At 40.4% G+C, this 14,623-nt stretch overlaps 1 protein-coding gene across 11 annotated transcripts in view; it reads left to right on the top strand.

Moving 5' to 3' along the window:
• Psd3 (pleckstrin and Sec7 domain containing 3) overlaps positions 1 to 14,623 on the top strand; it is a 527,712-nt gene that overhangs the window by 485,409 nt on the left and 27,680 nt on the right. For all 11 annotated transcript variants that reach the window (XM_029480436.2, XM_029480437.2, XM_029480439.2 and 8 more), the window contains 2 exons: positions 9,386 to 9,543; positions 10,360 to 10,504. In XM_029480436.2, the coding sequence (XP_029336296.1) occupies positions 9,386 to 9,543; positions 10,360 to 10,504 (303 nt within the window). The remainder of the gene's footprint in view (positions 1 to 9,385; positions 9,544 to 10,359; positions 10,505 to 14,623) is intronic.

Genomic DNA, 14,623 nt, shown 5'->3' on the forward strand with positions numbered 1-14,623 from the left:
CAGGCTACCCAAATAGTGATGTCAGAATCATTGACAGAATGCCATAGTCAAGGCTAGGCAGCAAATGATCATACTGTCTACTCCTCACAGAACTTGGACTGACAATGGAGATTACAAGACTGATCTTAGGTGATAAGTGGTTGGTGAAGTCTTAGAAAATCATCTTATGAAAAAAATCGCTGGGAACCCTGATAAATAATATAAGAACTATGGTTATATCTCACTGTGGTAGCATTTGCCCTGGCCTAATCGCCATCAATACAATACAATACAATACATACATACATACATACACTACATACATAAATAGTGTATAGGCTAGAATCTGGGGAAGAAAAAAAACGCAGATAAAGGATGTGTTTGGGTTGGTAAGAGATTACAATTTCTGGAATCCTCCAGGGTAGACCCTGATACAATACACCACCAGAATTGGGGCTGGTACAATGTTTACACACTTAAAAACCATTTTTGGAGTATGAGAACCAGTGTAGCAACATTGTCACACTGGGAATTCTGTGTGCTTCATGCCAGATCTTTTCATTTCTGTGTCACTGGAAGAGAGTTGTGTTGACCTATGTCTAGAGTTTTATAAAAGTCCATTTGAGAGGGAGGGTTTGTTTTGTTCTGTTTTGCTTTTGTTTGGGTTGGTTTGTGTTTAAAGTATAGTTAAAAATCACGAGTGATCCAGGCTAGGCAGGAAGAACACAAAGATGGTTCCCAAAGCTCATGTACTAAACTCCACAGTGCCCAGGCAGTCTGTGCCTGGCCAGACCTCCTCTGGCTCTTTTACTAATCCTGTGCACTCAAGACATTTGATTTCCTTTTGTGAAAGCACTGTCTTTATGACTTTTCACGCTTCAAAAAGGTTCCATACCCACACTGACTCGCTTTCAGTGTACAGTGGTGGATACTTTTAAAGGAAGCAGGGAAGTGGGCTTTGAAGCCCATTTTCAATCCCAGAGGAGAACTGTGTATGATCTCACCCAAGATTTCATGCACCCTAATTTAGATTAATGACCCAGTCCAGTAGATAAATGTGTCCACTTTGTGAGTGATACACAGCATAATCACTGTTTTTAACCTTATAAATTCTTAAGAAACTACAGTTGGAAGCATACCTGGTCCTTGGGCTTTGAAACATTTAGACTGTACTCTAGAAGAGTCTTCTGAAAACCCAGTGTCTAATACCCAGCTAACAGAAAGCTACTTTGTTTTCTGCAGTGGCTTGTGATCTCTCCCTGCCCCCAGGCAAGTAGTTGGTGGGTCCAGGCCATCCGGGCTCCTTGTTCCTTCTGTGTGCTGGTTTTACCTCTTTCTGCTTCCTCTCCACATAGTCTTCCACCCCCTACTTCCTTTCTCTTCTTTTCCTTCCTTTGTTCCCTCTTTCTTTCTCTTACCTCATTTCCTCTATCCCATCCTAACTTTCAGTAGACTACACCTTTTCTGATCATGTAAAAGATACTGAGGGAAATGCTTGAGTTTCCTATAGGCTTGCCTTCACATGACTTGGACTCAATGGAAGTACTGTGTGTGATGGTCAATCCTAACAACAGTGTAGTAACAAGTGTGCCTTGGAAACACATACACACTTTAATTTATTACACTATGGTACACATGTGCAGGTCAGAAGCAGGAGTCTAGTTCTGTCATCTCCTTCTGTTATGTGTGAGTCAAGGGGATCGAATACAAACTGTCAAGCTTGACAGCAGCAGCCTTTTCTACCCTGAAGTGCTTCAGTGTGATTGTTAGCTCTAGAGCTCTCAGTCTATCTGATTACCTTCCCTCCCTCCCTCCCTCCCTCCCTCCCTCCCTCCCTCCCTCCCTCCCTCCCTCCCTCCCTCCCTCCCCTCCCCTCCCCTCCCCTCCCCTCCCCTTCCCCCTCCCTCCCCCCTCCTCCCTCCCTCCCCTCCACTCCTCTTCTTCCTCCTCCTTCTCCTCTTCCTCCTCCCTCCTCCTCCTCTTCCTTCTTCCTCCTCCTCTTCCTCCTCCTCCTCCTTCTTCTTCTTCTTCTTCTTCTTCTTCTCTCTCTCTCTCTCTCTCTCTCTCTCTCTCTCTCTCTCTCTCTCTCTCCTTTTCCCTCTTCCTCTTTATTCATTCTCCCTCCCCTCCTTCTCCCCCTCCATCCCCTTCTCTCTCCCTCTCCACCCCCTCTCTGCCCAGAGCATGCCTTTAGCAGCTTGTTAATTAAGTCAGATACTGAGTAGAAAGGGGAAATGTTCCTCCACCATCCTGATGCTGTACTTATTGAAAAAGAAAATTATGAGGAATTTTAGTTTCCCTTAAATTATTCTTAAGACTTATTAGTTTGTTTTTATTTTTATTTTTGTTTTTGTTTTTTAGATATTGGTCAATGAATCCATAATCTTTTCTCAAAGACAGTTGGTCTCACTCTCTTTCCAAGTAACTTCATACTCATTAAACCTGACTCACTTGTCAAATTTATCCTGGAAAAATTCCTGGGCCTCACTGAAACCCAAGGCCTTACTGATAGAGAGTACTCCAAGTCCCACTGTGAGGGTTGGGGCCCCTGGCAGTGGACTAAGGGGTTGTCAGTGGCAACAAAGATGAAATCTGTCTGAAGCCAGGATCACCACAGTCTTGTCATATAGAAGACAGACACTGTATGCACCAATTAAACAAATGCACAGGAAACTGCATCTTTTTGCTTTGCTCGGCTGTTCTCTCGTCTTGTTTCTACAGAAATCTAGGGCATTTTCTACTGTAACATTGTCATGTATGGTAAAATTAGGTCAAATGAGACCCAAGCCTCCCTTCAGCTGTAAACTTGTGACTTTCACATATATGCTTAGTTTAGTGATAAAAATGGGCTTCATTGACCTTGCTGCTGTTCCTCCTGCAGATTTGTTGATAGTCATATTTTCTCTGTGCTGTGTTAGAAATAAAAACAGATGAAACTGGGTGACTTTAGAAAAATAACTGGAAATACTAGAGTTTTTAAATGATAGCTATCAGATTGTAGGAAATATTTATTGCCATTTGTGAAGCAAGCATTGCCATTTGTGAAGCAAGCATTATTGGACAACTTAGGGCATTTTGTGCATTGGTATTTTTGTGATTTTTAAAACCAAGCCTTTCTCTCTAACTGTGACATAAAGCTGACAGAGATGGTTATGTGTCAAGTGGTCTGAGCGAGTGAGAGCAGTTAACAGTCATGTTGTAGTCTTACCTGTCTTAGTTACTAATATTTCTATTTACAACCTCATGACATTAAGCAGGGGAGCGTTCACAGTCTTTTTTCATTGTTCTCAGTGGTCATCAAGAGTATTTCACTTGCTAGAAATTTTAAATTACATATATCAATTGCAACTATTTAATAAGGCATTAAGTAAATAATGCTTTGACAAAAAGAGAATCTAAGCATGTTTTTCGTTGATGTTGATGAGTTTTGCCCCTTTCTATATTGTACTTTATAGTACCTGAGAATAAAATATCTTTAAATCTGGAGCTAGAGAAAGTACCCAAGGAGCTGAAGGGGTCTGAAGCCCCATAGGAGGAACATCAATATGAACTAACCAGTACCCCCAGAGCTCCTTGGAACTAAACCACCAATCAAAGAAAACACATAGTAGAACTTGTGGCTCTAGCTGCATATGTAGCAGAGGAAGGCCTAGTTGGTCATTAATGGGAGGAGAGGCCCTTGGTCCTGTGAAGGTTCTATGCCCCAGTATAGGGGAATGCCAGAACTGGGAATGGGAGTGGGTGGGTTGGGGAGTAGGAGGAGGGTGGAGGGGATAGGGGATTTTCAGAGGGGAAACTAGGAAAGGGGATAACATTTGAAATGTAAATAAAGAAACTATCTAATAAAAAATATCTTCAAACCTGATGTAATAATTTGTAGATCTATGCGTATTATGATATGAATTCATAAAAGCTTTAATGAACAAACATTATAAGAGAAAGAACTCTGTATTTCCTGCCTTAAGTGAATGTAAATAAGAGCCTTGTGAAATGGCAGGATCACTGATTGTTAGTATGGCAGAGTGCTCTAATGAGTCATGCTACAGAGAGCAGTGCAGATTGCAGGGAACACTGGGAGAGTAGCGTGTTTTCAGGCATCATTTTCACCTTCATTCGTTGGAGAAAATGGGTCATAATTGCATGTCACGGAGCACTTTCTTTCCTTATAGAAAATGTCTTGATTGGATTTATCATTCTCTCTGTTTTACATCTAGTTTCCACAGCAAACAGTCTTGGGTTTGAATTGGTTTGATTACAATAATTTGTGCCTTATTCCTTCCTTCCCAACCCTATCATTTAAATACTGTCCTATAGTTTAAGCAGTAAACACTGAAGCTATCAGGATGGATTGAAGTCATGTCTTCTCATTCTCATTGCCAGACTGAGCATCACCACACTTCCCAGCGCTACTATCATGGTGTGTGTGTGTGGGGGGGGGGGGGGGGTTGAAGCTGCTACTGCTTCTCCTCCTCCTCCTCCTCCTTTTGAGTAACTTGAGTTACCCAAACATATCTTATTGTTACTATTTTGCATTTAAGATGAAGATAACGTTGTTTTACTATTAACTGGAAAAGTAGATGTTGACAGACTTAAAATTCCTAATGTTGGTTTAGTCCTAATAAACAGACCCCATCTTCCATTTCTGCACTGTGTGAAACATTCTTCCCAGTATGAACTGGAATGTGTCTTAGCGTGCCTCCGTCTGCCTTGGGATAAATAGTGTTGTCTAAACGCTGATGAGTCAGCTTTTGAGAATTATGTTAATCATTTACTGTGAGCTCATTTGCAAAGGAATGAGGTTAGTTTTGGCTCATATTTCTAGAGGCATGGGCTCTGACCAGGGCTCTCTAAACTACAATAATACCATGGAAAGACATTCATGTTTCTATGATCCTCTCCCTCTCCTAGGACTCCACCCTACTCTCCTGATTCAGTCACTACCAAAAGCCCAACATCTAAATGCTGTAGTTAGAATAAATTTCCAGCTTTTTGAAGAGATGAGTGTAAGACTCTGGAAATTAAATACCTGCAATAGATTGGGAATAAACTAAAATTAAACAAAAGATTGAAAGAGAACAAAATGGCAAGTGCTGTTAGCCTTTACTTACAGCATCCATGATAAATGCTGCCATTTATAGTCACTGCAGTTTTACAGCAGTCTAGGAACACTGTGCTTTCCACTTAGTTCTAAATGAAAATATTAACAGAGAGAATATACACCAAGAGTAAATAGAGCGGTTTCAAGTGCTGAGGTCATTGAATGCTAACAGCAAACAACTGGCCTTGCTTATTATTATAGCAAGCAGTTTTGTTAGATACTGTAATATAGGTGCGTTAAACCTATGAGACTAGCTATGACTACCTCAAGGGGGACTTAAAGAATGAGAGAAGGAAGGGGCCAGTGGCAAGATGGTCATTTAAAAACAAACTAAAGATATTGTCTCCATTAGTAGAGATATTTTCACTAATTTGTAAGAGGAGAAACGAGTATTAGTGAGTTTAACTTACCGAAGGTCACAAAGACATTATCAGAGAGCCAGGTATTTGAACATATAAGCCCTAATTACAGATATCCATGCTCGGAACCACAATTCGTTAAGGCTCTTTTGTCCATTTGGCAGGATGCAATGAAGAGATTACCATGGAGTGTGCAAGAGCTGTCAGTTAGTGCTGAGTACATCTAAATTGCAAACCATATATCTCTGGAACAACCATTACCATTGTGTGCAGTTGTGTCATTTACCTGCAGTGATAGTTAGCCAGACATTTTATTGACCACATAAAGGAGCATCCATGAGATTTTTTATTTTTTAGACAAGTACAACCAAGCAAAACTTACTGAATGCCATGAATAAAGACAAATGTCTGTGAGATTTCTAGTAGAAAATATAAGAGAAAAAGAAATTTACATGGGGAGATGGTGTTAAGTGCTCTAGGAAAGCAGAGAGACCTAAATTCAGATCCCCAGAAAACACACACACACACACACACACACAGCAGAAGCAGCAGCAACAACAGCAACAAACAAAGCCAAGTATGTTACATGTACCTGTAACCTCAGTACATTGGCTTAGGGAATGGTGGACAGGACGACTAGTAAGCTAGGGCTTACTAGCTAGCTAGCCAAGATGAACTGGTGAACCTCAAATTCAGTGAATCTCTCTACCTTCAAAAGACAAGGTAGAGGGTGATTGAGAAAGACACCAACCTTGACCCCTAGCCACCACACCTGTGCTTATTATATTTATACACATGCACATATACTATATACAGTACACAGAATCTGAATGCCATTGGGCCTATTATATTGGAAAGTAAATGAAGAAAGAATAGAACCTGCATACTGTAACAAACATGAGCAGAAAGGATTGCAACTGAGGAATTCTATATTCATCTATGCCTGTCACAAATACCCTGAAAGATATTTGAGTAGAGTTAGAGTATATGACCCCCATGGAGAAAAGGCTTGAAAGATCAAAGGGATAAGAAGAGAGTTATCAACACAAAATAAAGAACTAACGCAAGTGAGCAGAGAGCCATGGAGCACAACCACATCCAAAAGTACGAGGAGAGGAAACAGTAACGTGTAAGACAAAAGACGGTTTCTTGAAACGGAAAATTCACAATAAATATATTTTAGTAACATTTCAAAATAAATTGTACTAAAGTATTCCAGCCAATTTTGGAATTAGTGAGAACAAGAAAGGTGAGATAAAATGAGTGAGGAGTTTAAAAAATCACAAAATTTATGTGGAAGATAGCTTTTGAAATTTCCACCTTACATGAGTAAATACAGAAGTTGATAGAAAAAATAGTATATAATGTTGGGGTTATTAATACTTAAAACCTAAATTCACTAAGCTGTGTAGAGACTAACTTGTAAACTGAAAGTTATTAAGCATAGAGGGAAAACTCACATTGCCTCTGCAGTAAGTGGGAAAGGTCAGGGTGTTCTCTAAAGGAAATGGACAATGGGAAAAAGTATAAGGACAGGAAGAGGCTAATCAATATGTTTAATTATAAAAACTCGCTTATTTAATAATAATGTACCTTTTCAAGGAGTATAAGCAAAAAACAACATGCACTAGGCTATGTGAATCCCTTTAATAACTGAATGGTAAATAGACACTATAGTCAACATTCTCTGATCATAAGCCAACAAGTAAAAGTATGTAATGACTCATAACTAAAGCTTTAGGCACATCTATAACTAACGTCAAAGAACATATACAAAAGTAAAACTATAGATTACCTAGAGGTTAATGTGAGAAAGACACAATTTATTTCTAAGCAGTGTTATACTGTGTAACTCATACTCAAACAAAATGTATAGCCTTAATAAATCCTAAATTAAAGAAGAAAATGGACAGGGCATGATAGGACACATCTCTAATCTCTGTGCTGGGAGGCAGAAGCAGAAGGATTATTGTAGATTAAGGCTGGACTCTCTGTTTAGTGAGTTATAAACAAGACAGAGCACGCAGTAGTTCTCACCACAAAAGACCAAGAAAGGAGAAAGATGAAAAATAAGATCAATAATCATCTCTTAAAAATACATATAGAAAAGAAAGAAACTCAGGATAATTGAGGGGAAATCCTGAGTTACAGAGCCCAGAACCAAAAGAGGTTCATGTGCATTCTAGACTAACATCTGAGCAGGCCGGTACAGGTTTGGTGGGAAGTCGTGCTTGAGAATGAAGGAATGCATAACTCCCAGGGATCCGGTCAGGGCTGATCATGTCTCTCACTACTGGTATTTCTCTCTTTTTTTCTCACCTTTCTATCTAGAAACAGAGTACACTAGCTCCAGGGCCATGCATGCAGGAGTGTGTTCAGCATTGGCCTAAGGCTAGAGGGGATTTTATACTCAGGCTACCTCTGCTTTAAACTCCTACTCAGCAATATGTCATGTGAAGAGAGTCATAGGTTTTAGATTACTGAGTCACTGCAAAAAGCCTTTTCAAAAGTGCAGGGATCCGTCCTAGTGCAGATAGATTGCAGTTACAGCACTGACAGCAGCACTCTGTCCACGATGTGTCAGCGTACATTAAATGTTCTCTTTGCGTTGTCTTTTGTTCATCTTACCTTGCCACAAGACTTGGTCAGCAGCAAATCATAATCCCCGAGCCTTTATCCACCAAGGTTCCTTGTGGGTGCCTTCTGGAAGTTGTCCTTTACTGCTGTAAGTGTGGGGAGTCCTTCCGTGGCTACTGCTATCTCTGTCATGATTAGAGGAAACCCTTCCCCTCTCAGCTTGATGCTGACAGGGACCGTTAGCGATCAACATGCAGCATGCCTGGTTCTCATTCACTTTGAGTAAATTCTGGTCACTAATATATTTCAACTGTTTACATTTCTATTGGTATTGGTGGAAAACAAGACAATGTGAGGGAAAATTGCTCTTTTAAAAGCCTGAAACAATGGGAACACTACTATCCTGTCTTTCATACATTCACTATGAGTCAGAAAGTGATAAAAGGGGTGTGTGTGTGTGTGTGTGTGTGTGTGTGTGTGTATGTGTGTGTGTGCACGCACACTGTTGATAGTAGAAGTTTAATAATCATCTTGTTTTTGGTGATCTATGAGAAATGGAGCCGAAGCTCCAGTTACATGTACTGTCATAGCTTGTATCACATGCACCAGATAGATATGGTGTTTAATATTGGATTTACCCTTTATTTATTCCAGTGAAGCCAACTACTAGAAAAAAAACTAATTGAAAAACCTATTTTAAATTCTGATTATTATTCTACTAGCGAAGTTTTTGTTTGGGCTGTCATGTTTGGATGGTAGCAATACAAAAGAACCTTTGAAAACTCTGAACTGTGTAGACATTGTCAAAAAATAAAATTATATATGCATAGCACCATCCTTCTTATGTATTTTATACCTGTTTAGAAAAATAGAGTCAAGCTTTATCTTAAAATGGTATTTTTGTCTTCATCAGAAAAGCTAAAGAAATTGCTTTATTTCATTTGTTCCTTTTGGTTTTGATAGTATTTACCACCTCAAAAGACAGCCTTGGGAACATAGAGTGTGTTCAGATAAAGTATTTCTACCATAGGTACAATTCCATTGAAGGTAACTGCCAGGCTCTGCATGGCCCATTTGTTTCTGAAACCCACTCATACTGCCTGTTGGCCCTGGCCCTGATGCAGGCTCCAAGGATGTGTATGTCTCTGCAGCCTCCTCAGCACTCTACCTCCATTAGTGTAGATCGGCCTCACTGCACATAGTTCAGAAATGGGATCATCTGTTCCATGTACAAAGTCATCAAGAGTTGGTGCTCCCGTTGCCTGTTCCCAGTATTGCCATGGATTGTCTGAAAGGTTTTCCTTCCCTTTCCCATTCAGATCTTGACCAGGGGTCACGCTCTTGTGCTTGTGTTCTTTGTGTCCATGTGCAGGATGAGTATAAGCCAGAGAAGTCTCTGTCCGATGAAGACTTGAAGAATGCGGTGAGTGTGCACCACGCTCTGGCGTCCAAGGCCACTGACTACGAGAAGAAGCCGAACGTGTTTAAACTCAAGACTGCAGACTGGAGGGTCTTGCTTTTCCAAACCCAGTATGTTTGTTGCTTTCATTCTTATTTGGTCTTCGTTTCCTCTCCCTATACACACCTCTTTCTCCTTCTCCTCTACTTTCTCCTCCTCCTCTTCCTCCCTCTCTCCATGTAAAGGCAGAGGAAAAAAAACACCAACACTGATCTCCATACTCATTCTCTCTCTCTCTCTCTCTCTCTCTCTCTCTCTCTCTCTCTCTCTCTCTCTCTCTCTCTCTAACACACACACGCACGCACACACACACACATCATACATACATGGAATAATGAGAGTTTATAAAAATGCTGTCATAAACACTGATATATGAGTCTTTGTGATCACTATCTCCTGGGTCTTGTGTACCTACCTGGCAATAGGGTTACTGGGTTATATTATAAACGTGTAGTTAATGTGTGAGTAAACAATTAAGTTCTTTCCCGCAGTGCTCCAGCATGCTTTTTTATATTTCTTTTTTCACTGTGTATGCCTGAGTTTAACTTAAAAAAAATTGTGACTTAAAGAAGTTAATTTTAATATTAATTTTGGCCTAGACTACCTTCTAAGAAAAAGTGGATACTTGGCAAAGAGTATATCCTGTTTTCCCTATGTATCTCCCAGAGAGCACCACAGCGTACTGTGATGATAATGTCTGTGGCCTTTCATTCCCACAGTGATTGCTGATCACTGTTGAGAATGGTCATCTTCAGTGAACCAGTGAAGTTTTGCACTAAGAACAAATTATTTTAAAGTGCCATTTTGAATTAGTAATGAGCAAAAGGCAAAGTGTAGTCTACCTAGACACAGCAGTATCTGAACGTACATATCTCTTCCTCTCGAAGGAGTCCAGAGGAAATGCAAGGCTGGATAAACAAAATTAACTGTGTGGCAGCTGTGTTTTCTGCACCGCCTTTCCCAGCAGCCATTGGCTCTCAGAAGAAGTTTAGCCGCCCACTTCTGCCAGCCACCACAACAAAATTATCCCAGGTAAGTCAGTGTGATCATGCCCTGTGCTGGAAAGCGTGCTTTGTGGTGACATTAATATTAACTAATTTTATTAGTTTTAATATAATTTTAATTTTAATGTTGAAAGATTGTTCATATTTGGTCTGTCTTATAAGATAAACCTTGCAGGAGTGAATTGCAGGAATGGGGTAGATGCAATGGGGTTGTGCCTCAGCTTCAGCACTTCAGACCTGTGCGTGCTTTTTTACTTTTTAGTCCTAATTTTATGTTACATGACTTAGGGTTGGGGCCATATCCTGGCTTGGTAATGAGCTTTTTGCCCTTTATCCATTACTTTCCTTTTCCTGAGTGTTTTTCTGAAGAATAAATATAAAAGTATTCCCATGATTTCCTTCTCACTCTTTAGTGAGAGCAGGGTAATTCCAGTTTAATTCCTCACCCTCCAGGAAGACATAGGAAGATTTGGTTCCACTAAACTCATCCAAGTCAAGAGCCGGAGCTCTTTTTCACATTCATTTTCCATCAACTTCTCTGCTGTTGTCAGATTAATCAAAAGATTAGCATACCCTAACACTGTCAGATTAATCTTCCTAAAGATTATCATACCTTCTCCTCAAAGCTGTGTTCTGAGGCCCTGCCAACATTAAACATGTCTGAAATAGCCCCACTGCCATTGGCTAGTAAAGGATTCTGGAAGTTACTTTGATGTCCTTATGAAATTCTTGTTTCTGAATGTAGAATTAATTTCATCTAGGATGGGCCAGACACTGGCATTGAGAAGCAAGTTACCTGTAGTTCAGATGGGTGGACAGGAGAGAATCGTAAGCCCAGAACGCTGTATGGCACAGAGGACATGACGGTTGAGCAAAAGAGGAAGCATGAGATCTGATAGGAAGCTTAAAGGAAGCCAGGCTGTTATATGATGTGTAATATGAGGGATACAGTTGATCAAAGGAAAAAGCAGTGGGGTACAGGAGCTCTGTATGTGTTCTCATGGCTTACGAGGCCTTGAGATGAGCAGGAATATTCCTCCGAGGTAAGCAGGGCCAGGCCATGAAAGGACTTGGTCCTGATCTGTGCTGCTGTATCAGAATACCACAGAGTCAGTAATCTATTTAAAATCAAAACATGGAAATCCACTTCCTGTGCTGTGAGGTCAGGGTCCTCTTGCTGTATGGTAATCTTGGAAAGGACCACTTGATGACGAGAATAAGGGACTGAACAGGAGAAAGTTGAGGGTGTCACACTGATTCTTAGCATCCACACCTCTACTCAAAACAATAGTCTTAATAACACACAAGTGTGAGACTCACTAGACCTAGTCACTTCTTCACGGCCTGAGCCCAATAATGCCACAGTAGAAATTAAACTTCCATGTACATTTTGGAGGGGGACACTAAACCATTGCATGTTTGCTATGTATAAGATTTTGGATGTCTTGGTAGCTCCCTAGTATCCTTAAGACAATAGCCCCAAGCAGGATAAGAATGTGATCCCATTGGTAATGTAGACATTTATATGTTGCTATATGATGGGAGAGTTTAAAGACGATAGTACTAGAAGCACAAGGTCCTTCAAGGAGTGTTAGTAATCCAGAAGGGGGATTGTGAATGGAAATTGAAACCTCCATTCATGTACTTGGGCAGATCTAATGGCTGGGAAAGATGAGAAGAGCTGCCACCTAGGTTAAAACGGCTGGGGACTGCCTGATTCCTGACTTAGCTTGTGGAACACTGCCTCACTTTATCCAGACTTCCCCACTCTGCTTCTCTACAGAGTTCTTTCCTAGGACCTTGTCTTCCTTCTGATTCTAAATCCTGTAGTTCCAGGGCTCAGAGACAGACTAAAGTACTCAAGAACCAGTTTCTATAGTTATTTAGGTGAGAATAAGTAAATACAGAGTGTCTGTGTTAAGAAAAAAAAAAAGAAGGCAGAAAAATCAAGACAAATGACCTCTGCTATGTGGCAGAGAAGTCATTGGTAAACTTGGTACGAATATGTTGGCTGGAATGATGGGAGGTAAATCTCTACTGGTCTTCTTTGATGATGGAATGCAAGGTAATAAGGATGGAGAGGAAGGGATGGGGCACAAATATATTCATAGTTACAGAAACATCAGTAAGAGAAGAGGCATGGCTTGAGGAAAGATCATATGGTGTGAGATTTTAAACTTGTATTAGATATTTACTCTATAAGCATTACCTGAGCCATATAATTAATCAGCTACTTAAACGGTATTCGGGATATTGGAGACAAGCATTAGGGAAGAGTGATATTTAATTTTCATGTATAGTATGTTTGGTGAGACATTGCCAGATCTTCTTGGAGGTCAAACTTCATCGTCTCCTGTTGAGAACTACTGCTCTTCCCAGTGACTGTACATCTGAGAGCTTCAAATTGACAGACCCACAGTCTGATCATGGCCTCCTGAATGCCAGAGGCTTTGGGGTAATTTGAATTTTTACAGTGTATAACAAGAAGATGAGCACTCTTAATGGAAGGATAAACAATGTTAGGAAAATCAAAGGTCCAAGTAAGAGTGGTTGGTGCTTTGAGCACATTTGTTCATTATCCTGTCACTGGTGAGCTTTTCTTGAATTTGTTCTTGTCTTGCCTCCAAAACATATTAGCCTGGATTATTAAGACTGATTGCTGCCAGTGTGGCACAGCTCTTCCTGAACAGCTCTGCTGTGTAGGAGTCACCTTCTCTGTTGTTTTCTTCACAGTGCTGCCAGAGTACATTTTTCTTCTGTTTGGTGGAGAGACTACTTCAAACATTTAAAGTTCCCCCCTCCTTCTGGTGTAGCTGTCCAAACAGAATATCATGCCCCCACTCCCGCACACACACCGCACGCACACTGGATAGTTTATTGAGGACTTTTTATACCCACCAAAGCAATCATTTTCAAGCTTGGATGCATACAGAATAATCTGAGAGTTGTATCACAGGCCCAGTTTGCATACCTGTGATAATTAAAGTTCATGATGAGTCAGAAAGGATGCATGTGCCTCAGATATGCAGGTAGCTGGCTAGGTAGATAGGTAGCACGTACACTGTGTGTCACTCTCTTCCTTCCTTAGGCCTTTCACCACTTCTGGATGCTTGTATCACATAAAGTGACTGTTTCTTGTATCTAGTCCTGTGGTCTTCCATTCATTTTCTTGTAAAAGTTTAGAATGGTTAATCATTAGATACTAATCACTGTACATTAATGGAGGGCAAACCACTGGTAAGAAGCAAGAGTCCTGTGCTCACTGTTCACACTGAAATATCCACCTGTTACAGGTGTTTGGTATCGAACCTAGAGCCTCTTGCATGCTAGGCAGGCACTCTGCTGCCGAGCTACACCCAAAGTCCTTCCTTATTGTACCCTGTGGGTTAGCTGACAGCGGGAGTGCAGTGAGCCCACTGAGAAGACATGGAGAATGTCTGTGGTATGCCACATGAGGAGTCATTCTTGTAGTTGCCTTCCTCATGGTCAGAACTATACATTCACCCCACCCACATTTATTCGGTGTCATGTCATTGTATACTGTATCTTATATCAAGACACCGCACTGAGCCTCACTGATGTGTACTGTTAACCCTACTCCCAAAAGTTAAACAAATCCAGGTGCACTGAACACATCTGTAATTCAGCTGGGTGGGAGACTGAGTCGGGAGAACTATTTCAAAGCCAGCCTAGGCAGTATTTCAGTTCATTAAATATAAAAAGCAAAATGTGAAATGCCCTTCAAAATAAAAAATACTCTTGGGTAAGAGAAAATGAAATCTCATTTTACATTTTAATTGGCAAATAAGAATTGTCTTTATTAATAGTTACACGGTGTTTTTATAGTATGTATGCATTGTGCAGTGATTAATCAAGCTAATTGATATTTGTGCCACTTTTGTGGTGAGAACATTTGACATACTTTTAGCAATTTCAAAATATGCATCATAATTATAGTTTGCTTGAGTCACAACAGAATTCTTGAATTTATTCTTTTTCACTGACATTTTTGATCTTTGACCAATATCTCCCAAATCCCCAGAATCCTAGGGTTATATAGCCAATAGTCTATCATCTAGTATCCTGTGGTGTGACATTTTTTAGATTTCACATAGAAGTGAATACATGTAGTGTTTTCCACGTGTCC

Source organism: Mus caroli, unplaced genomic scaffold (genome assembly GCF_978045245.1).
Source record: "Mus caroli unplaced genomic scaffold, Mus_caroli_1 scaffold_10, whole genome shotgun sequence".
Taxonomy (NCBI): Eukaryota; Metazoa; Chordata; class Mammalia; order Rodentia; family Muridae; genus Mus; species Mus caroli.